Source organism: Heptranchias perlo, chromosome 32, assembly GCF_035084215.1.
Source record: "Heptranchias perlo isolate sHepPer1 chromosome 32, sHepPer1.hap1, whole genome shotgun sequence".
NCBI classification, from domain to species: Eukaryota; Metazoa; Chordata; class Chondrichthyes; order Hexanchiformes; family Hexanchidae; genus Heptranchias; species Heptranchias perlo.
Window position 1 is genome coordinate 21,874,328 of NC_090356.1, and position 25,820 is coordinate 21,900,147.

At 44.5% G+C, this 25,820-nt stretch overlaps 1 protein-coding gene across 3 annotated transcripts in view; it reads right to left on the reverse strand.

Moving 5' to 3' along the window:
* Positions 1 to 310: 310 nt before the first annotated feature.
* LOC137301164 (alpha-1,3-galactosyltransferase 2-like) overlaps positions 311 to 25,820 on the reverse strand; it is a 55,187-nt gene continuing 29,677 nt past the window's right edge. For 2 of the 3 annotated variants that reach the window (XM_067970613.1, XM_067970612.1), the window contains exons 3-6: positions 19,927 to 20,007; positions 10,340 to 10,435; positions 7,450 to 7,587; positions 311 to 1,738 (exon numbers count right to left, since the gene is read on the reverse strand). In XM_067970613.1, coding sequence (XP_067826714.1) covers positions 1,048 to 1,738; positions 7,450 to 7,587; positions 10,340 to 10,435; positions 19,927 to 20,007 — 1,006 coding nt within the window. In that variant the 3' untranslated portion in view covers positions 311 to 1,047. Of the gene's footprint in view, positions 1,739 to 7,449; positions 7,588 to 10,339; positions 10,436 to 11,862; positions 12,037 to 19,926; positions 20,008 to 25,820 lie in introns of those variants that run through there. The other variant, XM_067970614.1, reaches the window with a different exon arrangement.

Sequence of the window (25,820 nt, forward strand, 5' to 3'; positions counted from 1 at the left end):
TTCTTCTGGACTCCCCACCAGAGGAAATAGTTTCTCTCTATCCACCCGATCAAATCCTTTAATGCTATTCAACTGTGGAGGGCTCCACAGCCAAACCCGATCCTCATCTGATGTGTGCGCACATGCAAGTCCAGCAGGGGTTGCTGAGTAGCAATCAGGTGTGGGAAACTTGGAGAAGCTCTGGGCAGCTTCTGGTCTATGAGACTCAGCTACTCAACAGTTTCATCAACTGAGCCACTGGACAGCTGAAGAGAAGAGGAAAAAAAAGCAGAGACAACTTAAGAAAATCTATATTATTCAAATACAAACATTTTGGGACAAAATTATAAATTTATTCATCTCTCAAATCAAATATACAGTTCTTCTCTCCATCCAAAATATAAAGGTTATTAAAGGTTATTTGTAAATAATAAAAAGGTTATCACTGTTAATGATATTGAAATAGATATAGGCAGTTTATAATCTAAGATCAGTGCTGGCCTCTACGGGCCTGTGTAAACATAATTCATGAGCTAAGTTTAAAAACAGTATTTCATTAAAGGCCTGCACTTTTAATATGTACAGTTCATTTATATTAATCTGCTTGATTAAATCCTGAGTTTAAAAAAAGTTCTTCCCAATGGCACTGATTGGTGTGGTGGGTTAGCACATTGTCTTTTCACCTTTGGGGCCTAACATCAAATACAGCCCATAATGCGTGAAAGTCTCCTGACTCTGCCAGCTGTAAGGGTTGTACGTGGAGAGTTTAGGCAGCCTCGGTTGAGTTATAAAGTGCACGATTAATTGGCACTAAATTACCCATCTCCTAGGTAAGAACAGCTGGTAGGGGAAATGGAAGGTGTTATACTGGTGCAATAAGGGATGCCTTCTGAGTTTGGGGGATTAAGGCACATTGTCGGGGCAGAGCAGAGACAGCTTTACTATGCACCTAATCCATGTTATGCCTGTCAGGAGAGTGCTCAATACTAAACTGGGAGGAAGGAGAAGGGAAATAGCCTCACCTCGAGGAGCACAGTATTAAAATTAATAGAAATTCTTTCTAAATGCTTAGTCAATTTGTCGACTGAGGCTGTACTGTTTCTTAGCCCACAACAGTCTGAACACATGAATGTCTCTTCGCCATCCGATCTTTTGATCCCAGCAGTATTCTGGTGAAAGAACTTTGGTGGGTTTGTGTAACCAGAAGTATTTGTTGAGATGGCTCTCGTCGTGCCAAACAGCCTCCACGTTTTTCTGTTTGTCCTGCATGATCCCCTGGGAGCAGCTCTCCGTCAGGTTCTTGACGCTCTGCCAAGTCCCACCGAACACAGCTGCGTGATAGTAGAAATCTCCCTTGGTGCTCATGTAAGCTGCTGAGTGTGGGTTACTGTCATAGGTGTACCAGTACTTCGGCCTTCTGTAGTACCAAGCGTGCAGGAGAGCCACCGACTCGCTCAGCGCCTCCGTGCCGAAGCGGCCTTCAAATCTTTGATCAACATCGAAACAGAACACGTAGTTGGCCTCATGCTTGATATGGTTCTCAATTAACTTGCTGATCGCCTTCATGCGGAACATGGAAATGTCTTGCCATCGCTTGTGCTTTTCAATTTCAAAGCTCTTGATCTTCCGTCTTCCACCCAGCTTCATCTCTTCAAGCTTCGGTAGATCATCTACAAACACATAGTAGATGACAGAGAAGCCTGGCATGAAATGTTCATCAGCCGACACCAAGAACCCCTCCAAGAACAAGTCCAGATACCTGAAAATTAGAAAAGAGTGAACCATCTCTGAGTTACATGCACACAAACACACCCATATACTCCCCCACAGTTTTTCCCCCATTCTTTCCTGAAGCTGTTGACTCATTCTGGAAGATATGGCCCCTGACCATGGTATACGAGCTGTTACATAAGAACATAAAAAATAGGAGCAGGAGTAGGCCAATCGGCCCCTCGAGCCTGCTCCGCCATTCAATAAGATCATGGCTGATCTGATCCTAACCTCAAATCTAAATTCATGTCCAATTTCCTGCCCGCTCCCCGTAACCCCTAATTCCCTTTACTTCTAGGAAACTGTCTATTTCTGTTTTTAATTTATTTAATGATGGAATTTCTCATTCAGTATGTGGATGGCCCAACTAGAGAGGGGGCAAAACTTGACCTCCTCTTGGGAAATAAGGAAGGGCAGGTGTCAGAAGTGTTAGTGAGGGATCACTTTGGGACCAGTGATCATAATTCCATTAGTTTTAAGATACCTATGGAGAATGATCAGTCTGGCCCAAAAGTTAAAATTCTAAATTGGGGAAAGGCCAATTTTGATGGTATTAGACAGGAACTTTCAGAAGTTGATTGGGAGAGTCTGTTGGCAGGCAAAGGGACGTCTGGTAAGTGGGAGGCTTTCAAAAGTGTGTTAACCAGGGTTCAGGGTAAGCACATTCCTTATAGTGAAGGGCAAGGCTGGTAGAAGTAGGGAACCTTGGATGACTCGGGAGATTGTGGCCCAAGTCAAAAAGAAGAAGGAGGCATATGACATGCATAGGCAGCTGGGATCAAGTGGATCCCTTGAAGAGTATAGAGATTGCCGGAGTAGAGTTGAGAGAGAAATCAGGAGGGCAAAAAGGGGACATGAGATTGCTTTGGCAGATAAGGCAAAGGAGAATCCAAAGAGCTTCTACAAATACATAAAGGGCAAAAGAGTAACTTGGGAGAAAGTAGGGCCTCTTAAGGATCAACAAGGTCATCTATGTGCGGAACCACAAGAAATGGGTGAGATCCTGAATGAATATTTCACATCGGTATTTACGGTTGAGAAAGGCATGGATGTTATGGAACTTGGAGAAATAAAGAGTGATATCTTGAGGAGTGTACATATTACAGAGAGGGAGGTGCTGGAAGTCTTAACGCGCATCAAGGTAGATAAATCTCCGGGACCTGATGAAATGTATCCCAGGACGTTATGGGAGGTTAGGGAGGAAATTGCGGGTCCCCTAGCAGAGATATTTGAATCATCGACAGCTACAGGTGAGGTGCCTGAAGATTGGAGGGTAGCAAATGTTGTGCCTTTGTTTAAGGGCGGCAGGGAAAAGCCTGGGAACTACAGACCGGTGAGCCTGACATCTGTAGTGGGTAAGTTGTTAGAGGGTATTCTGAGAGACAGGATCTACAGGCATTTGGAGAGGCAGGGACTGATTAGGAACAGTCAGCATGGTTTTGTGAGTGGAAAATCATGTCTCACGAATTTGATTGAGTTTTTTGAAGGGGTAAGCAAGAAGATAGATGAGGGCTGTGCAGTAGACTTTAGCAAAGCCTTTGACAAGGTACCGCATGGTAGGTTGTTACATAAGGTTAAATCTCACGGGATCCAAGGTGAGGTAGCCAATTGGATACAAAATTGGATTGACGACAGAAGACAGAGGGTGGTTGTAGAGGGTTGTTTTTCAAACTGGAGGCCTGTGACCAGCGGTGTGCCTCAGGGATCGGTGCTGGGTCCGCTGTTATTTGTTATTTATATTAATGATTTGGATGAGAATTTAGGAAGCATGGTTAGTAAGTTTGCAGATGACACCAAGATTGGTGGCATTGTGGACAGTGAAGAAGGTTATCTAGGATTGCAACAGGATCTTGATAAATTGGGCCAGTGGGCCGATGAATGGCAGATGGAGTTTAATTTAGATAAATGTGAGGTGATGCATTTTGGTAGATCGAATCGGGCCAGGACCTACTCCGTTAATGGTAGGGCGTTGGGGAGAGTTATAGAACAAAGAGATCTAGGAGTACAGGTTCATAGCTCCTTGAAAGTGGAGTCATAGGTGGATAGGGTGGTGAAGAAGGCATTCGGCATGCTTGGTTTCATTGGTCAGAACATTGAATACAGGAGTTGGGATGTCTTGTTGAAATTGTACAAGACATTAGTAAGGCCACACTTGGAATACTGTGTACAGTTCTGGTCACCCTATTATAGAAAGGATATTATTAAACTAGAAAGAGTGCAGAAAAGATTTACTAGGATGCTACCGGGACTTGATGGTTTGACTTATAGGGAGAGGTTGAATAGACTGAGACTTTTTTCCCTGGAGAGTAGGAGGTTTAGGGGTGATCTTCTAGAAGTCTTTAAAATAATGAGGGGCATAGATAAGGTAGATAGTCAAAATCTTTTCCCAAAGGTAGGGGAGTCTATAACGAGGGGGCATAGATTTAAGGTGAGAGGGGAGATACAAAAGGGTCCAGAGGGGCAATTTTTTCACTCAAAGGGTGGTGAGTGTCTGGAACAAGCTGCCAGAGGCAGTAGTAGAGGCAGGTACAATTTTGTCTTTTAAAAAGCATTTGGACAGTTACATGGGTAAGATGGGTATAGAGGGATATGGGCCAAGTGCAGGCAATTGGGACTAGCTTAGTGGTATAAACTGGGCGACATGGACATGTTGGGCCGAAGGGCCTGTTTCCATGTTGTAAACTTCTATGATTCTATGTAGCTTCCACAGCTTCCTGGGGCAGCAAATTCCACAGACCTACTACCCTCTGAGTGAAGAAGTTTCTCCTCATCTCAGTTTTGAAAGAGCAGCCCCTTATTCTAAGATTATGCACCCTCGTTCTAGTTTCACCCATCCTTGGGAACATCCTTACCGCATCCACCCTTCACAATCTTATATGTTTCAATAAGATCGCCTCTCATTCTTCTGAACTCCTATGAGTAGAGTTCCAATCTACTCAACCTCTCCTCATATGTCCGCCCCCTCATCCCCGGGATTAACCGAGTGAACCTTCTTTGTACTGCCTCGAGAGCAAGTATGTCTTTTCTTAAGTATGGAGACCAAAACTGTATGCAGTATTCCAGGTGCGGTCTCACCAATACCTTATATAACTGCAGCAATACCTCCCTGTTTTTATATTCTATCCCCCTAGCCATAAAAGCCAACATTCCGTTGGCCTTCTTGATCACCTGCTGCACCTGCACACTAACCTTTTGATTTTCTTGCACTAGGACCCCCAGATCCCTTTGTACTGCAGTACTTTCCAGTTTCTTGCCATTAAAATAACTTGCTCTCTGATTTTTCCTGCCAAAGTGCATAACCTCACATTTTCCAATATCGTATTGCATCTGCCAAATATCCGCCCACTCGCCCAGCCTGTCTATATCCCCTTGTAGGTTTTTTATGTCCTCCTCACTCTCTACTTTCCCTCCCATCTTTGTATCATCTGCAAACTTTGATATGTTACACTCGGTCCCCTCCTCCAAATCGTTAATATTGATTGTAAAGAGTTGGGGACCCAGCACCGACCCCTGTGGAACACCACTGGCTACTGGTTGCCAGTCCGAGAATAAACCATTTATCCCAACTCTTTGCTTCCTGTTAGATAACCAATCCTCCACCCATGCCAGAATATTACCCCCAATCCAGTGATAATCCACTGTTCTACCAGTGTTAACACTGGGGGTGCAATGCAATGGTCAACACCTCAGCCCCCCACCGCCAATGGAAATTTTAATATTGGGAGTGCAAAGAACCCCTATCTGAGATCTGAGTTGCCAGCGAGAAGTGCACTTGTATAGGCAAGTTTTCCATGTTCTAGGGAGCCCATTTATTAGCCACCTAGAGCAGAGTTTTGGAAAGGACTTTTCTTAGCGCTGTTACCTCATTGATGGATAAAGCCTAAATCAGAAAATCAAGATATATTGTCATCAGCAACTTGAGTTACATGTAAATTGATGGGAACATGGACTTTACTCCCCCTCGCCTACAAATGGTTTACATTTCTGGAACTACCAATATACTTGGAAACCTTTTCTTTTAATAATGTTTCCCTGAGAGACTCTTTTCATAATACTTCAGGCTCTTGGCAAAAGATCAGGCAGATTTATAACTGAACTCTCTTTAAATTCATTCTCGCACAAAGGGAGTTCTGAAAAACATGTGTTACGCAGAAACTCAACATACTTAATTGCTGCTGAAAGATGAATCTTGTAGATTTGAAAGCCCAGGGCAGATTTTCAGGGGTAAGCTTGGTTTTCTGATTAATAACTGAACTTCATGCTTAACATGCCTAATGTCGCTCAAGACTTGTTAAGCGTCTCCAAGATGAGAGCTCCATTCTCACCGCTGCTGCCCCTGCTGCCCAAGGTAATGGCATTGAACCTGGTATTTCAGAGATAAGCAAGTAAAGAACAATGCTTTAAAGGAATATACAAATTAAGTACCATTGCCGTATTCCACTTTTATTATTCTCAACCAAAATCACCAAAAACAGATAAACTGGTCATTTGTTTCATTTCCTCTTTTTGGGACTTTGCCACGTGCAAATTGAGTGTCCTGTTTGCCTACAAACAGCAATGACTACACTTCAACAAGAAAGAAATTTGTTAGCTTAGAGGGACTGTGATTCATCTTGAGGAACGTGAAAGGCACTATGTAAATGCAAGTTGTTGCTGTCTTTAGCTTACTATCTTGAGGTTACAGTTCTGCCCTATTACTCTAAGACGTGATTTAGGAAATGTGTGACATGCAGATTGCAGTTCGGCCTTGCTCTCCCAATATTTCAAGCAAGTTGGCGCCTGCACTGGGAACTTACATGGGAGCCTCTCAAGTCTTTCTTTGAATCTGTATTTCCTTGTCCAAGGCAGCATCCTTCTGAATGTGCTGTACCCTCTCTAAAGCCTCAATAGTCTTCCTATGTTGTGGAGCCCAATATTGCACACAGTACTCGAACTGAGGTATCATTAAGGTTTTATATCGGCTCATCATTACCTCTTAGCTTTTATATTCTATACTTCTTGGAATTGTAGGTCTTATCAACTTGAGGTGCTGCCTTTAATGTCCTGTGAATGTGTTTTGCTAGGAATGCAAAATGGGCCTAAACCTTACCTTATGACCAATGGGCCTAAACCTTACCTTATGACCAAGTTAAGAATGAGAACTATAGAAATTACAACACAGCAGGCTGCTATTTGCCACATCACATCTGTGCCGGTGCTGGGTCTTCAATTAATAGGTCAGTAAGCAATCCATCTTGTGGAGTGATACTGAATCATACTGACCAGTAAGGCCCCAAATTTGATTCTGAATCTATCTACTCTAATCCCATTTGTCTCCCTTCCCCCATATCCTTTCATAGTCTTCATTTTCAAATGCTCATCCAATTTCCTTTTCCAGATTTAGGCAAAGATAGAAAAAGGGGTATGACAGATAAAATGAGGAATGCTACCACTGAGCTGAGGCTGAAGCTGAATTCGAGCCTTAGCTGCTGCTCCAGCTAAGAACAACTGTCAACACAGACTGTGGGACAACATCACTGCTTGGGGAGCTTCCAACCTCCTCATGGGCAGGCTAAGCATTTGGTTCTGTTACAGCAGAAGCTCCAGTATATCACAGTGGTTCTGTAATATAAAGGGGGTATAACTGCATAATATCTCACAATAGGGAGCTTTGAGAGTTTGACAATGACACTTTACACAGCACAAAGTACTGTAACATACTTGCCAACTGCAAAAACTGTGAGACCAATAACAATGTTCTGTTTCTTGTACATCTCATCATAATAAATGGGGTTGAAGATTCCATCCCAAATGATTGGAGCTTTCCATTGTGTACAAGTCTGCACATCAGTCCTGGTCCTAAAGGAAAAAAAATAACCATGAGAAAGAACATTCTCCTTCTCCAATTTCTTGCCTCCAATGTTCTCCCCTCTTCTCTTGCAGGCACTGATGTATGCTGGAGTTTGGATGCCCTTGGGTACCTCCCCCAATTGTCCCATATTCATCCCAGTCAATGAGTGTTGGCAAGGTATTTGACTGTGAAAGATATCAGAGCCAGGCCCAATATCCACAGATCAGCACTTTCTGGCAGGGTTAAGTGGAGCAGAAACCATCCCAATTTCTGAGGCACAATCTCATCTGTGGGAATCATGTTCCTACATTCCAATTATTTTCTGAAGTAAATAAAGAAAAAGTTTACAAAGCTCAAGAGACGGCCGAGTTATTAAAAGACAGTGTGTGCCTTTGTCATCTAAATGCAAGTTCCTAGTTTTGAGTTCTGGTCTGAGATAGCTGACTTCAGCTCAGCTGTGGTGACAGTCCAAGTGCTACAATTGGCATCAGTTAATTTTTCTTATTATTCAGAGAAACCAAGGCCTAAAGTGAGGGACCCAGGGGATCAAAAGGGATAAAATGCAGCACAAAGTAAAATCAGGAAAGAGTGATTAATTGAAAGAGGATATGAATTTTGAAATCTTGTAGATTGTGGGAGTAAAGGAGGCAAAGGATTTAACACTTGGAAAGGATGAGTTAGAACAAGAGATGGTGCAATATGCCTCATGTAAAATGCTCTATTTGGGGGCTTATGATGAATGAGAAGAAAGTTCAGAGGAGCAATGGGCATAGATGTATTGATAAAACATTGAAAAATAAGAAAGGTTGTGGCGGAGAGTGAGTGGCTGTAGGCCAGGAGGTGAGAGAAGAATCACCTATCAACCCAGCACTTACTAGTAAAAAGCAAAATATTGTAGATGCCTTTTCTGCTCTCTTGTCCAAGAGTGTGCGAGAGATATTGGAAGAGCCTCAGTAGCTATTCAAATGTGATTTAAGTATTGGGCAGATTTGGCCTTTATAGAGATAAGAGTTTTTGAAGGGTGGGGGGAGGGGGGGGTGCTTAGCATTAAAGAGGACATTAAGCTTCCTAGAGGCAGCTTTAGCAATGGAGATATGGGCGTTCCATTGGATATAGGAGAAGATAGTGAGATCAAGAATACCAATAGATAAAAAAGGGTCAAGGGTGAAGCCATTAAAAGATAAGAGGTGAGAGCTATAGGTTAGACTTGGAAGAGACATAAAGAAACAGCCTTTGAAGAATTGAAACAAGATTTTCTCTGCCCCGTTGAAAGGCACAGAGGAGATCAAGATTTACAGAATCTGTCACTCAGAGGTCTGGTTTGTAGATTTGAACGAAGTTGATGAAGGTAGAATAAGATCATCAGCAAGAGAGGTCACTGAAATCAAGGAACAGAGAGGGAGAGAGGACAGAGTTCTGGGGTACCCTTGAGTTAAGGGGGAAAAGGGTCAGGGGATGAACAACATACAGCGATTTGAGATGAAAACTAGAGTGCCATCAAAATAGCTTTTGTGGGAGGCCATACGACAATAAACTGGTTTAGAAATGCACCAGACCCTTTCAAAGGCTTTGAAGATCTGCAAAGCAATGATAGGTAATTCATCAAAGTGTTAAAAAAAACAGTTAGAGTTATTATAGGCAACAGTATTACCAGAGGAATGGCCACATTGAAAATCATACCCCAGTGATCATGAATTAGGCCTGAACTTTCAAAGTGATGAATAATTTGAGGGTTAACAGTAATTTCAAAAACCTTAGACAGTACCAATTTGACAATGGTCACAAAAGCCCATTGGCGAGGAGACAGATACAGTTACCTTCATCTCCAATCCCAAGAGATTAACTAAATTACTGGGATGATCAGGGATACAGGTATGCTGATTAATGATTGTTTCAAAGGACTTGGCATTAAGTTGGCCTGATCAGTGATAATGGAGAATGGGTGCCATTCTGATGGTGTATACTTTATTCACAAAGAATCGCGATTTCAGCAGAGGGAAGTTAAAATGATTAAATTACGTTTTACTAACTGTTAGTTGAAAGGCTCTACAAAGCTATCAAGACTGAACAACCCATTGGAGTGGAGAGTGGGAAAAAATCTACTAGGGCTCCTTCTCCTATCCAGCGGCGTGTTAGAATATCAGGTGAGAACAAGATCAATCTCGATCAAGAATCTACCCCCTCCCCGCCATATAGTGGAATATGCTACTAATGCTCACTGACTAGGCAGCAACCTGAATAAAGTACAATTAGGTGAGGAGCTGCCTGCACCTATTGAGCTATACCACAGAAAGAGTCGACGCCTTCAAGAGAGGAGCGGAGAAAAGTGGTTATACGAGAACGTTTTTATTTAATAGAAACGCTTGGTCAAAATCTTGGAACTCCCTTCCTAACAGCACTGTGGGAAAACCTTCACCACACGGACTGCAGCGGTTCAAGAAGGCGGCTCACCACCACCTTCTCAAGGGCAATTAGGGATGGGCAATAAATGCTGGCCTCGCCAGCGACACCCACATCCCATGAACGAATAAAAAAAAATGCTGGAAAAGCTCAGCAAGTGAGGCAGCATCTGTGGAGAAAGAAACAGAGTTAATGTTTCAGGTCAAAGACCTTTCATCGGAACTCTGTTTTTATTTCAGATTTCCAGCATCTGCAGTATTTTGCTTTTGTTTTTATTTAATAGAATGGGTTCAATCTTGTGAAACAGCAAACAACATTACATTTGTTGACGATTAACAAGAGTTTGAGAAGAGTATGTACCACAAATCCAGGGAATTATCCACATGGTTTCCAGGTTTTAATTGAAATCCTTTTGGTAAATGGCATACATCCATTGGAAGAAACCCTTCCATAAACCTGAAAGCAGATTGTTGAATACACAGTTAGGAATGAATTACTGTAACTGATTAGACAAGGCTGAAATGTTTGAAAGCATCTACAGCCAAAAGTGGCAGACTTGCCGTTCACCTAGCTAAGGTGTTGCAGTGCAGCTAATAACACTGGCATCAATCTGACAATGTGGAAACTTGACCAAGTATGTCCTATTCACAAAATGTAGGACAAATCTAACCAGGCCAATTACCTCTCTATTAGCTTCTTAATCATCTGCAAAATGGTTCCCGGAATTTCCGGGACAATAATTAAATTAGGCAATTTTTTCCGACATGTACTTTCAATACATTAGAGAATGTATTTCAGTCCAACAGACCTCTCATGAGGCAGCTGATGAAAGCACTTTAAATGGGAGAGTCCAAGCTTTTGGGGCAGTGGGCTGGATCCTTGGGATGCAATTAGTGAGTTGCTTCCGAACTATACTATAGCTTTAGCATGATAGCACAGCAGCTTCACATCAATGCCAAAGTTGTACTACTAATGCACCATAAATTGCTCTCCATTTCAAGATCTCTCTCTCACTCCCATACTTAGATGTCTGTCTCTCCTTCACTTCAGACTCTTTCTAAAGTGTATCCTCTTCATTTGTATCCTCCCCTCTTTCCTCCTTCAATTCCATTGCTCTCTACATTTATTTGTCTCTCCTCTCTCTTTCTGCTCTTTCACTTTTCTTCTCTGTCCAAGGAGATAATCTCCGAAAGCTTGTGATTTTAAAATAAATTTGTTGGACTATAACCTGGTGTTGTAAGATTCCTTACATTTGTCCACCCCAGTCCATCACCGGCATCTCCACATCATTACTTTGTTTTGACCTCTCTGTCTCCCACTTTCTCTTTGCCTCTGCAACTGAGGGCACTGAGAGGCATCAACCTCGGGAATCAGGCAAGTTGTCAAATTAGAAGCAACAGCAGTCAAGGGCTCAGTTTGCAGGTAGAAACAGCAGCACAGGTGGCCACTGCATCTGGAGCACAGTGGCAAGGGATGTTAACGGTGCTGCCTTTTACTGTTGGTGGGGTTTTGAAAGTCCCTTGGTTGGGAGCTGCCCGCGTGCATGGTCTTTTGGGAAGGCAGGGGTGTTGGCATCTTCAGGTTCAGCTTTTGCTCGCTGACCTACATTGGCTCCTGGTCCGGCAATACCTCGATTTTAAAATTCTCATCCTTGTTTTCAAATCCCTCCATTGCCTCACTCCTCCCTATCTCTGTAACCTCCACCAGCCCTACAACCCTCCGAGATCTCGGTGCTCCTCCAATTCTGGCCTCTTGCGCATCCCCGATTTTAATCGCTCCACCATTGGCAGCCGTGCCTTTAGCTGCCTTGGTCCTAAGCTCTGGAATTCCCTCCCTAAACCTCTCCCCCTCTCTCCTCCTTTAAGACGTTCCTTAAAACCTACCTCGTTGACCAAGCTTTTGGTTGCTTGTCCTAATATCTCCTTATGTGGCTTGGTGTCAAATTCTGTTTGATAACGCTCCTGTGAAGCACCTGGGGTCGCTTTCTACGTTAAAGGCACTATATAAATGCAAGTTGTTGTTGTTGTAGATGCTGTGTTGGGGAGCATTGTAGGTTTCTGTGGGAGGATGAGTATATAAGTACGAGTTGTTGTTGTGAGTTTGCTCATCCGAAAGACGGCACCTCTGACTGTGCAGCACTCCCTCAGTACTGCACTGGAGTGTCAGTCTAGATTTTGTGCTCAAGTCTCTGGAGTGGGACTTGAATCCACAATCTTCTGACTCAGAGGTGAGAGTGCTACCAACTGAACTTGATTGAAAGGGGACAGCAATGCTGCTAGCAGGGGAAGGTGCCAGTCAAACCACTTATCGCTCCAGGAAGACCGGTAATGTTGCCAGTGATTTAAAAAAAAAATTTCCCAAGCAGATCAGCAGTTTCTACTGGCAGGAAAGGCAGAGGACTCAAACTTGATGTAGAATCGAAGAACCCAGTGAAGTGCCCTCCCCTCATTCACTTAAAAGAAACATTTTTAAATTACTTATATAATCAAATGAAAAACGGAGGCAAGATTTAGACCGTGGGAGATTATTCTTCAGCACTACAGTACCAGAAGGAAGTACTTTAAATCACAATATAACCAGACATCTGTTTGCAATTGTAGGGCTGATAACAGTATTATTGTTCCATGATTCCATAAGGATTACCCAACGATTCTACGATGTAGGCTCTAGTGCAAGCCATCCAATCAATGTCTAATAAAGACCTACAAAACTGGGAAAAGCTGGCGAACAGTTTCAAACAAAACTGACATAGCCCCAGAGAAATTGGTAATACAAAAACATACAATTGAATTATGACCTATGTTCAAGGCCACTGCTTCAAGACAACTGTATAAGTTAAATTTCTTTTTATTAGACTAGATTTGAAGGTTTTTCTTAGCGTTTCGAGAATTCCACAATTCAGCTTGATTTTCTATTAAAACTGAAACATCATGACACACAAAAAGTAATAGTTATAATGGGAGCGCAGTGGGATAATGAATTGTCATAACCTAAGTGCTGCTTTATCCAGTATTCCAGAGGGGAAAATGAAAGCAGAGAAAAGCAAAGTTTTTGCAGTGCTGGATTTAGAAACTTTTGAGGGGGTGGGGAAAGTGAGCTCTGATGGTGCAAAATTAATTTCCAATGGGGTTCTCAGCACATTTTCAAGCGTACTGTGATTCAACATTAAGGAAAGGGAGTCCAAGATGGAGCTCAGTGACGCTGAGAAGAGGGAAAATCAGAGAGGGCCCAATGACACCAAAGAGTGTCAATGGATCCCGTTTGGTGTGTCCTCATGTTCCTGGAGTCTAAGCTGTACGCTTAATTCTCTGGAGTCTGCACTGTGTGTTCTCACATTACCAGTGTCCAAGTTGTACATCACCTAAGTACAGTTGTGCAAATCAGAGTGCAGTGGCAGCAAATCTGCAACTCAAGTCAAAATAATCCAAGTTTTGTGTTATGACTACAGTTCACAAAAGAAGCTTTTACACAGTCCCTAGGTGTTAGAAATATAGAAACAAACAAATAGGAGCAAGAGTAGGCCATTCGGCCCTGCTCCGCCATTCAAAATGATCATGGCTGATCATCTAACTCACTACCCTGTTCTCGCTTTTTTCCCCATATCCCTTGATCCCTTTAGCATTAAGAAATATATCTATCTCCTTCTTGAATACATCTAATGACTTGGCCTCCGCTGCCTTCTGTGGTAGAGAATTCCACAGGTTCACCACCCTCAGTGAAGAAATTTCTCCTCATCTCGGTTCTAAATGGCATACCTGAGACTGTGACCCCTGGTTCTGGACTCCCCAGCCATCGGGAACATCCTCCCTGCATCTAGACTGTCTAGTCCCATTAGAATTTTATATGTTTCGATGAGATCACCTCTCATTCTTCTAAACTCTAGTGAATATAGGCCTAGTCGAACCCAATCGCTCCTCATATGTCAGTCCTGCCATCCCAGGAATCAGTCTGGTAAACCTTCGTTGCACTCCCTCCATGGCAAGGACACCCTTCCTCAGATAAGGAGACCAAAACTGTACACAATACTCCAGATGTGGTCTCACCAAGGCCTTGTATAACTGCAGTAAGACATCCTTGCTCCTGTACTCAAATCCTCTTGCAATGAAGGCCAACATACCATTCGCCTTCCTAACTGCTTGCTGCACCTGAATGCTCGCTTTCAGCAACTGGTGTACAAGGACACCCAGGTCTCATTGTACCTCCCCTTTTCCCAATCTATCACCATTCAGATTTGGTTTTTACAACCAAAGTAGATAACCTCACATTTATCCACGTTATACTGCATCTGCCATGTTCTTGCCCACTCACCCAACTTGTCTAAATCACATTGGAGCCTCTTTGCATCCTCCTCACAGCTCACATTCCACCCCAGCTTTGTGTCGTCTGCAAACTTGGAAATATTACATTTAGTTCCCTCATCCAAATCATTGAAATATATTGTGAATAGCTGGGGCCCAAGCACTGGTCCCTGCGGTACCCCACTAGTCACTGCCTGCCACCTGGAAAAAGACCCGTTTATTCCTACTCTCTGTTTCCTGTCTATCAACCGATTCCCAATCCATGCCAGTATATTCCCCCCAATCCCATGTACTTTCATTTTGCACACTAACCTCTTGTGTGGGACCTTATCAAAAGCCTTCTGAAAATCCAAGTATACCACATCCACTGGTTCTCCCTTATCTATTCTACTAGTTACATCCTCAAAAAACTCCAGTAGATTTGTTAAGCATGATTTCCCTTTCATAAACCCATACTGACTTTGTCCAATCCCGCTAATGCCCTCCAAGTGTTCTGTTATCACATCTTTTATAATAGACTCTAGCATTTTCCCTACTACTGATGTTAGGCTAACTGGTCTATAATTCCCTGTTTTTTCTCTCCCTCCTTTTTCAAATAGTGGGGTTACATTTGCCACCCTCCAATCTGTAGGAACTGTTCCAGAGTCTATAGAATTTTGGAAGATGATCACCAATGCATCCACTATTTCCAGGGCCACTTCTTTTAGTACTCTGGGATGTAGATTATCAGGCCCTGGGGATTTGTTAGCTTTTAGCCCCATTAATTTCCCTAGCACTATTTTTTTTTACTAATACTGGTTTCCTTCAGTTCCTCCCTCTCACTAGACCCTTGGTTCCCTAACATTTCTGGGAGGTTATTTGTGTCCTCCTTTGTGAAGACAGAACCAAAGTATGTGTTTAATTGTTCTGCAATTTCTTTGTTCCCCATTATAATTTCCCCCATTTCTGACTGTAAGGGACCTACATTTATCTTCACTAATCTTTTTCTCTTGACATATTTATAGAAGCTTTTACTGTCAGTTTTTACATGCCCTGCTAGTTTACTTTCATACTCTATTTTTTCCCTCTTAATCAATCTCTTTGTCCTCCTTTGCTGAATTCTAAACTGCTCCCAATCCTCAGGCTTGCCGCTTTTTCTGGCAATTTTATATGTCTCCTCTTTGGATCTAATATTATCCCTAATTACTTTTGTAAGCCACGGTTGAGCCACCTTTCCTGTTTTATTTTTGTGCCAGACAGGAATGAATAATTGTTGTAATTCCTGCACGCGTTCTTTTAATATTAGCCATTGCCTATCCACAGTCATCCCTTTTAGTAAAGTTCCCCAATCTGTCATAGCCAACTCGCACCTCATACTTTCGTAATTTCCCTTATTTAGATTCAGGACCCTAGTTTCGGATGCAACTACTTCACTCTCCATCTTAATCCGGAATACTATCATGTTATGGTCGCTCTTCCCTAAGGGACCCCGCACAAGATTGTTAATTAATCCTTTCTCATTGCACAATACCCAGTCTAGGATCGCCTGTTCGCTAGATGGCTCCTCAACGTATTGGTCTAGAAAACCATCACATACACACACCAGGAATTCCTCCCCCACAGTATTATTGCTAATTTGGTTTGACCAATCTATATGTAGATTAAAGTCACCCATGATTATAGTTGGACCCTTCTTGCATGCATCTCTAATTTCCTGTTTAATGAGTTCTCATTCATTGTCTGTGTGTTCAGCTCCATGTGCTTTTGCAAAGACTTTAGAAGGGTTAGTTTACATCTGCAGGACTGAATTGAAGGAAAGCATTGGGTTTACAATACTCAGTGGGGTAGATTTTGACTTTGTGCGATAGTATAACACGGGTGATAGTGAGTCGGCAGCCCGTTTTACATCTCTACCGATTTTTATTTCCATTGATTTACACTAGTGCACAAAGTCAAGATCTACCCCAATGACAACATCAGAACAGGCTAAAAAGGAAAGAGTGACTGACTTATCCTTACGACAGAATTTGGCAGTATCCATTGTGATAATAACCAGCCAGCTAGATTACAACAGATAGCAGTCAGCCAGACTGTAGTCATAGAATCATAGAAGTTTACATGGAAACAGGCCCTTCGGCCTAACATGTCCATGTTGCCCAGTTTATACCACTAAGCTAGTCCCAGTTGCCTGCACTTGGCCCATATCCCTCTATACCCATCTTACCCATGTAACTGTCCAAATGCTTTTTAAAAGACAAAATTGTACCCGCCTCTACTACTGCCTCTGGCAGCTCGTTCCAGACACTCACCACCCTTTGAGTGAAAAAATTGTCAACAGAGTAAACAAAATATCTGAAACATTGTTATCGCTTAGAATGCCACCCACCATAAAACAAGCACTCCCATCCCACCCACAAAACAAGCACAGAACCTTTGTACCACACAAGTGCCGATACAAGCCATGTTTCAGAATAAATTATATGATAATAGATACCTGTGCATGGCAGTTAAATATTGAGGGGGTTACGATGACATAAAAACCTGAGAGTGGAGCTCAAGTAGGTTACTGATGTCACGTGAAGTTGCTAAGAGCTACCCAATAACTTGGCGGTTAAATACACCAAGTGATGTGGTGCCAATCCTTTGCAGACCGGAAAGTCTTAGATTCAATGAAGAATGGTCACTCGACCGTGCTACCAACTCCAATTGGGACTGTACCCCAGCAAGAGTCAGCACTCTCAGGAAAAAACGGGAAAACACTGGCAAAAAAAAAAAAATTGCCCACATGTTCAGTTGTTATTCTTTACAAATGCAATCCAAGCATTTGGCAGGTGGGGCTGTCGGGTATTGGAGTTGAGCAGTGAGAAGGTAGAAGTGAAAATAAATAATCCGTTTACTATCTGACTCAAAAACCTGGTACAAATTTTGACATTCATCTCCATCCCAATCCCCTATCTGATTGTCATAATTAGACGCTGTACAGGCCATTCTGGCATTTTATGGTATCAAATAAAATAAAATGCTTTCACAACTATTTGCTCAAAACCCCCAGTATTCCAATTCAAAGGAGAATTTTATAAGAATTGAGGGAGGGCCCATTTGGACTATGATATGAACACAATACTGAAGTTTATGGCACTTGTAACCTCATGGAATTATATGAATGCCATCCTGCTCCACTAACCAACCACTGGCATTTGCAATGACATACCATCGAAGTAAGCTTTTTGATTGCTATCAAATTGATCAAGGCATCCTCTCCATCAATGTGACTGAAGGGTATCATACCCTACTGTTATAGAAACTTCTTCCATTATTTTGGCAGATAATGTTAAATAAAAAAATAAATAAATGAATGAGAAAAATCCCTTAAACAGAGGGGAAATGTCAGAGATTGAGGCCTTGAGACGCTCCCCTGATCCGGTGCTAGAAGTGTGGCGGGATGGGACAGGGCTTTTGCCAGCCCTATGATCCCAAAATTGTGGGCTCAGCACATTGGAATATGGCTGGGTGGGACAAAGGTTCAAGTCCTGCCACCCATTAATGTACTGCGCTGGCAGGTCTGGAAAATGAGGCGATAGAAATGGCTCCAACACGCACAAGCAGCAGATTTCTTCAGAGAACGATATAAATATGTTTCTTACTGAGATTAGGCACAGGAAGATCCAATGGGAGTGGGTGGCCAGCAACCCGTCAACCAGCCAGGGTTATGTGGAAAGAAGTGATGCAACCAATGAGTGGCAACTCTCTAACCCGTAAGATCCCTCTCAAATGCGGGATGAGGTTTAATGATCTCACAAGGTCAGGAAAGGTAATTGTGTGGGCTCTAAGGAGGAAATTTTAACCCTCAAGAACGGGAGAGTTGGGGGCAGGTGGGAAGTTAAAGTATTAGAATTTTGACCGGAACCCGACTCCCATTTCCAGGTTTATGAGAGTCCGTTTGGCTGCTTATGAGTAACCTACTTGCCCGAGGTAGTTTGATAATTAGTACAGGCGGGTGGGTACTTATCAGAGCAATTCTCTTCATTATCACGTTAATGAGGCGATTTTAAATTGAGTTTAACAGATATTAGAATTTAACACCTCCAAAGATTTCCCAGGCCGCGGGAATCACACAGGTAAATGGAGGCAAGAAGGGTTGGATCCACGAGGTATGTGTTTTTATTGCACTGCTTGTGGGCCAGGAGGAACAGGAGTGCTTCCCCGCGGCTCACCAATCTTACCTTTAAAACACCCCGCGATCGGTCGACACCCCACCTCCCACGATGTCCGAGTTCCCCCAGCAACCCCCCCACCCTACCGTCCAAACCCCAAAGAGCCGATCTCCCCCTGGCTGCTTTGCCGCCTGACAGGCAGTCAGCCTGTCAATCTGGCCAGCTGTCAGGTGCGCAACCTGTTCAAAAAATTTTAAAGACATCTAAATTGTCACGATGGGTTTCACATCCTAAAATCCTCCCCTCCCCACCCCGCTCTCTTCCTGGCTCTGAGTTAATATCCAGGCCTAAGCTGCTGTTAATGTATATTTTAGACAGTGGACGTATATTTACCCTAAATACACTAATGTGCATGCATGATTCTTAAACATGTGCTCTCACGCATGTGCTGTGGAATCCACCCTGCAGTATATACAGGCAGAATCAGCAGCAAAAGAATCTGGTAATATTACATAATTGCTTCCATTGGAAATGGTCTATGACACGTATAGGGTATGCTGTCTGAAGTCAAGCCCAGGCTATTCTTTAGCGAGGCAGCCAACTACTTAATGTTAATCCACAGGATAAATGTTATCCAACTTGCCTTTGCACTGCTTTTACCTTCTGAAAAAAAAAACCCTGAATCAATGCCACTTCTTTGTCACAACACTCCTGCTGCCAACAGCTCCAGTTGTGACATCAGCATGGTGATGTTACAGCTTGGTGACCACTAGATACCCGCGGTGCTAATTCAACAGTGCTAAGCTGGTCACAGTTGGGCTGAGTGTTTAGCTCCAGTCCACATGTTGGGAAAAAGGAATGGAGTTTTCTATCTGTGGCTGCTAGAACTCTAGGATTTACCCGGCAATATAATCAGAGCAGATTCAACTGCACCGACAACCAACACAAACACAACCGCTTCTATTGGAAGTGGTTTGTATATTAAAATGGCGGCACAGCACCAACATCAAAGAACAATTGAAAGCAGCAGAGCTGACATCTGGGCTATTCAAAGATATTTTTTATTCTTGTCTCCACTCCACTCGAATTTACTGCCCTCTTGCTGAGGTACACTTCCACAAGCCCCAACAACCATTTGCCCCCTTACCTAACTGACCATTATTCATACACTGGGAGTATCAGCAGCCTAGTAGGCTGTGGAGAGTGTCACAGCTGAGACCAATCTGAAACTTTCTGGTCTGCAAAGGCTTGGCACCACGTCATGTGGTGTATTTAACCGCCAAGTTAATGGGTAGCTCGTCACGTGGCATCCACACACAAGCACTTTGCAGGAGGCGTCACTGAATAGTGATTAGGAGAGGGAACTCCCACTGATTTTCATCGTAACCCAGGAATGCAAAGGCTTAAATGCAGCACCCGTACCTACTGCCGTCCTGGCTGAAAAGCAATTATTACCTTCTACAACAGAGAAACAATTCACAGCCACCCCAAGGGCACAGAAAGAGGAAGGCCCTACCTGAAGAGACTTTGGTTCAGCACTGAATAGATGATGAACACGAGGAGGAACGTGAAGCATTTCTGTTTCATCACCAGGTACCTGAATAAAAATCAAACAACCAGAGTCAGACATCTAGATGAATCATAGAACGATGAAACGAGTCGTTTAGCCCATCCAGTCTAATCCCACTCTTCTACTCACTCCACATACCCTTTAATATTCCTCCTTTGCAAACAACTACCTAATTCCCTTTTAAAAGAATTTACAGATTCTGCTTCAACACTTTTGTGGTAGAAAATTCCAATTTCTAACCATTCTCCATGTAAAGACATTTTTTCTAACCTCCCCTTTAATATCTTTTGTGATTATCTTAATTTTTTCCCCCCTTTCATTACCATCTGACCACTGGAAACAATCCATTGCTGTTTATCCAATGATGACCCCTCATAATATTGAAGGCCTCTATCAGAAAGTTTTAAAGCACCAGTTTTTTTTTCAAAAAATATACTTTATTCATAAAATTTGCAGCAGTACAGACAATACAGTTGTCATATCACATTCCAAACGTACACAATACAGATTATACAATTTGCAGGTTACATCAAGTACAGTTCAATGAACACATTGGACATAATTACAGTTCATGACACTCTAGGGTGCCTCATTGCATTACACTCAATACAGATTGATAACAGGTACGTTACAGATTCTTTACAGGTTCATTACAGATTCATTACAGTTACATTACATCAATGAGAATTTTACATTCTGCCCGAGGGGGTTTTTCCCTGATTGCAGCCCCTCGGTATACAATGGCAGGAAGGCTCTAAACGGTTGCCTTTCCCCACAGAGCCTTTGCGGCGGCCGCACCCATCCTCAGTGTGTCCCTGAGCACGTAGTCCTGGACCTTGGAATGTGCCAGTCTGCAACACTCGGTCGAGGACAGCTCCTTGCACTGGAAGACCAGCAAGTTTTGGGCAGACCAAAGGGCGTCTTTCACCGAGTTGATGGTCTTCCAGCAGCAGTTGATGTCCGTCTCAGTGTGCGTCCCCGGGAACAGCCCGTAGAGCACAGAGTCCTGTGTTACGGAACTGCTCGGGACGAACCAGGACAGATACCACTGCATCTCTCTCCAGACCTTCTTTGCAAAGGCACATTCCAGAAGGAGATGGCTGACGGTCTCGTCTCCATCGCATCCTCCTCTGGGACAGCGCGCGGTGGCGCTGAGAGTCCGGGAGTGCACGAAGGATCTGACGGGAAGGGCCCTTCTCACCACCAGCCAAGCTAGGTCTTGGTGCTTGTTTGAGAGCTCTGGCGATGAGGCGTTCTGCCAAATGACATTGACAGTCTGCTCGGGGAACCAACCGACAGGATCCACCATCTCCTTTTCCCGCAGGGTCTCGAGGACGTTACGTGCGGACCACTTACTGATCGCCTTGTGGTCAAAGGTGTTTTTCTGCACAAACTTTTCCACGCAGGACAGGTGGGGCGGAACGGTCCAACTGGACGGAGTGTTCCGTGGCAGTGTGGCCAGGCCCATCCTTCTCAACACCGGGGACAGGTAGAACCTCAGCACGTAGTGACACTTTGTGTTTGCGTACCGAGGGTCTACGCACAGCATGATGCAGCCGCACACAAAGGTGGCCATCAGGATGAGGGCCACATTGGGCACGCCTTTCCCCCCTTTCTCCACAGATTTGTACATTGTGACCCTGCGGACACGGTCCATTTTTGATCTCCAGACAAAGCGGAAGATGGCTCGGGTGACTGTCGCGTCGCAGGAGCGAGGTATGGGCCAGACCTGCGCCACGTACAGCAACACCGAGAGCACCTCGCACCTGATGACCAGGTTCTTGCCCACGATCGAGAGGGATCATCGATCCCACAGTCCCAGTTTCTGCTTAACCTTGGCAATACGCTCCTCCCAGTTTTTGGTGCACGCCCCGGCCCCCCCGAACCAGATCCCCAGCACCTTCAGGTAATCCGACCTGATGGTGAAGGGGACAAAGGATCGGTCGGTCCAGTTCCCAAAGAACATGGCCTCGCTCTTGCTACGATTTACCCTGGCCCCCGAGGCCAGTTCGAACTGGTCGCAGATGCTCATCAATCTGCGGACCAACAGCTGATCCGAGCAAAAGACGGTGACGTCGTCCATGTACAGGGAGGCCTTGACCTGAGTGCCTCTGCTGCCTGGAATCGTCACCCCTCTTATGCCCGCATCCCTCCTGATGGACTTGGCAAAGGGTTCGATGCAACACACGAGCAAGATGCAGGACAGCCCTGCCTGACTCCAGATTTGATCGGAAAGCTTTCTGATTCCCACCCGTTGATTGAAATGGCGCTACTGATGTCTGTGTAGAGCAGTTGGATCCAATTGCGGATTCCCTCCCCAAACCCCATTTTGGAGAGCACGTCCATCATGTACGTGTGGGATAATCTGTCAAAGGCCTTCTCCTGGTCCAGGCTGATCAGGCAGGTATTCATCCCCCTGTCCTGTAGGTAGGCGATCGTATCCCTGAGTAGCACTAGACTATCAGAGATCTTCCTGCCGGGTACGGCGCAGGTCTGATCGGGGTGAATCACCACCTGTAGGGCTGACTTGACCCGATTGGCGATGACCTCAGACAGAATTTTGTAGTCCACGTTAAGTAGTGAGATGGGTCGCCAATTTTTGATTTCTTCCCTCTTCCCCCCTTCCGCTTGTAGATGAGGGTGATGATGCCTTTCCGCATGGAGTCTGACATGCTGCCTGTCAGAAGCATACTCCCGTACACTTCCAGCAGGTCTGGGCCTATCCAGTCCCACAGAGCCGAGTACAACTCCACCGGTAAGCCGTTGCTTCTGGGAGCCTTACTCTTCTCAAAGGAACGGACGGCCTTTGTCAGTTCGTCCAGAGTTAGCGGGTGATCCAGACTCTCCCGCTTGCTGTCGTCTAGAACCTCCGTGATAGACAAGAAGGACTGGGAGGCCGCGCTGTCTGTGGGCTTCGTGTCGTACAGTCCGGCATAAAAGGATTTGCAGATCCTCAGTATGTCGGGCTGCGAGGAAGTGACCGAGCCGTCCTCTTCCTTCAGGCTGCTGATCACAGAGCTTTCTCTGTGCACCTTTTGGAAGAAGAAATGTGAGCAAGTCTCGTCCTGCTCCACGGAGCGGACTCTGGACCGGAAAATGATCTTTGAGGCCTCGGAGGCAAAGAGCGAGGCTTGCTGGTCCTTCACCTCTGAGTTCCTCCCCGACATCTATCCCCATTGACTGCAGCAGGAGCAGGTCCTACATGCTTTTCTGGAGTCGGGACGTTTCCCTCTGCGCCTCTCTCGCCTTCTGAACACCTTTGAGGATGAAGAACCTCTTGATGTTCGCCTTTATGGCTTCCCACCAGTGCACTGGGGAATCAAAGAGGGGCTTTACTGTTCTCCAACCTTTGTAATCCCTCGTCAGTTCCTCAATGTTTCCCGGGGTCAACAGTTTCACGTTCAGCTTCTATGTCCCCCTGCCCACTCTCTGATCGTCCTGTAGGTGACAGTCGGCCAGGAAGAGGCAGTGGTCAGAGAAGAACACCGGTGTGACCTTGGTGGATCTGACCTTGAGCTTCGGGGACACAAACAGGAAGTCTATCCTGGAACGGACGGACCCGTCTGGTCTGGACCAGGTGTATTGACGCGCCGCTCCGTCTGCAGGGTTGCTGAAGATCGTCGCAGAGCTTGGCGTCTTTCACCGCTTCCATCAGGAGTTTGGACGTGGTGTCCAGTTTACTGTCGGCTCTGCCGGATCGTCCAGCCGCATCGATGATTCACCAGTACCATAACTACCAGGCTACTGTACCTAGTCTTCATGTGTGAACCCTAACAGCAAGCAATGGCAGGTGACCAGGAAGCACCTCTTCACACAAAGGGTAGTGGAAATCTGGAACTCTCTTCCCCCAAAAAGCTGTTGAGGCTGGGGGTCAATTGAAAATGTCAAAACTGAGATTTTTGTGAGGTAAGGTTATCAAAGGATATGGAATCAAGGTGGGTAAATAGAGTTAAGATACAGATCAGCCGTCTCTATAGGTCAAGTACTCACTGGTTGGATAAACTTGCCGAGCCATTGTCAGGGGATATCGCTACTAAATTTGATGTTAATAAACATCCAAAGAGACAGTTTTGAGCTTCAGTTACTTTGCATTCAAACTCTTTACAAAGCAGGGAAGGTTCAAAAGTTTAGAGAACTGACAACAGCTGCACACACTCAAGGTTCACACATGGGCAGTTGCTCAAAACTGAAATTGCAGCTTTAAGTTTCTGATCTGCTCTGAATTGGGGGGGGGGGGGGGGGGAGGTGTGAGTGTGATGAGCAGGAACTGTACAGATGGTAATGTGAAACAACAATGTTGGCCGCTCTAGGTGACACCTTCTAAAATGTAAACAATTTTACAACACCAAGTTATAGTCCAGCAATTTTATTTTAAATTCACAAGCTTTGAGGCTTCCTCCTTCCTCAGGTAAATGTTCAGGAGCTCCTCGAAGCCTACGCATTTATACATATAGAACAATACATGGTGTTTACAGAATGCCCCTGCAACTGCCCGTTGCCAAGGCAATCACCGTGTTCAGACAGAGAGGTGTCACCTGCAGAACCCCCGAATACACATTCAACAAAAAAACAAACAGGAAAAAAAACAGAGAGGCAGAAACATCCGGAAGGCAGAGAAAGCCAGCAAATGACCCATTATATTAAAAACAGATAACATTTGTTCGCTGGTGGGGTAACGTGTAGCGTGACATGAACCCAAGATCCCGGTTGAGGCCGTCCTCATGGGTGCGGAACTTGGCGATCAATTTCTGCTCGACGATTTTGCGTTGTCGTGTGTCTCGAAGGCCGCCTTGGAGTACGCTTACCCGAAGGTCGGTGGATGAATGTCCATGACTGCTGAAGTGTTCCCCGACTGGGAGGGAACCCTCCTGTTTGAACCCTCCTGTTTGGACCATGCAGACGCTGCGACAACGGATGAACGGACACCGCGCAACAATCGCCAAACAGGAGGGTTCCCTCCCAGTTGGGGAACACTTCAGCAGTCATGGACATTCATCCACCGACCTTCGGGTAAGCGTACTCCAAGGCGGCCTTCGAGACACACGACAACGCAAAATCGTCGAGCAGAAATTGATAGCCAAGTTCCGCACCCATGAGGACGGCCTCAACCGGGATCTTGGGTTCATGTCACGCTACACGTTACCCCACCAGCGAACAAATGTTATCTGTTTTTAATATAATGGGTCATTTGCTGGCTTTCTCTGCCTTCCGGATGTTTCTGCCTCTCTGTTTTTTTTCCTGTTTGTTTTTTTGTTGAATGTGTATTCGGGGGTTCTGCAGGTGACACCTCTCTGTCTGAACACGGTGATTGCCTTGGCAACGGGCAGTTGCAGGGGCATTCTGTAAACACCATGTATTGTTCTATATGTATAAATGCGTCGGCTTCGAGGAGCTCCTGAACATTTACCTGAGGAAGGAGGAAGCCTCCGAAAGCTTGTGAATTTAAAATAAAATTGCTGGACTATAACTTGGTGTTGTAAAATTGTTTACAATTGTCAACCCCAGTCCATCACCGGCATCTCCACCTTCTAAAACGGTCAGATTGTATCAGAGGCAGCCATTCGCCTTCTCCAAGTGTGAACACTTTGCCTTCAGAACACAAGTATCAAGTAGTTTCTATTGCAATTTTTGTATTGTCTGCAAATTTGCCAATCATGCCCCTAAATTCAAGTCCAAATCATTAATATAAACCACAAACAGCAAGGGACCCAACTCTGAGCCCTGTGGCACACCACTGGAAACGGATTTTCATTCACAAAGACATCCTTCGACTTTTACCCTCTGTTTCCTGTTACTGAGCCAATTTTGGATCCAATTCGCCTCATTTCCCTGTGTCCCAT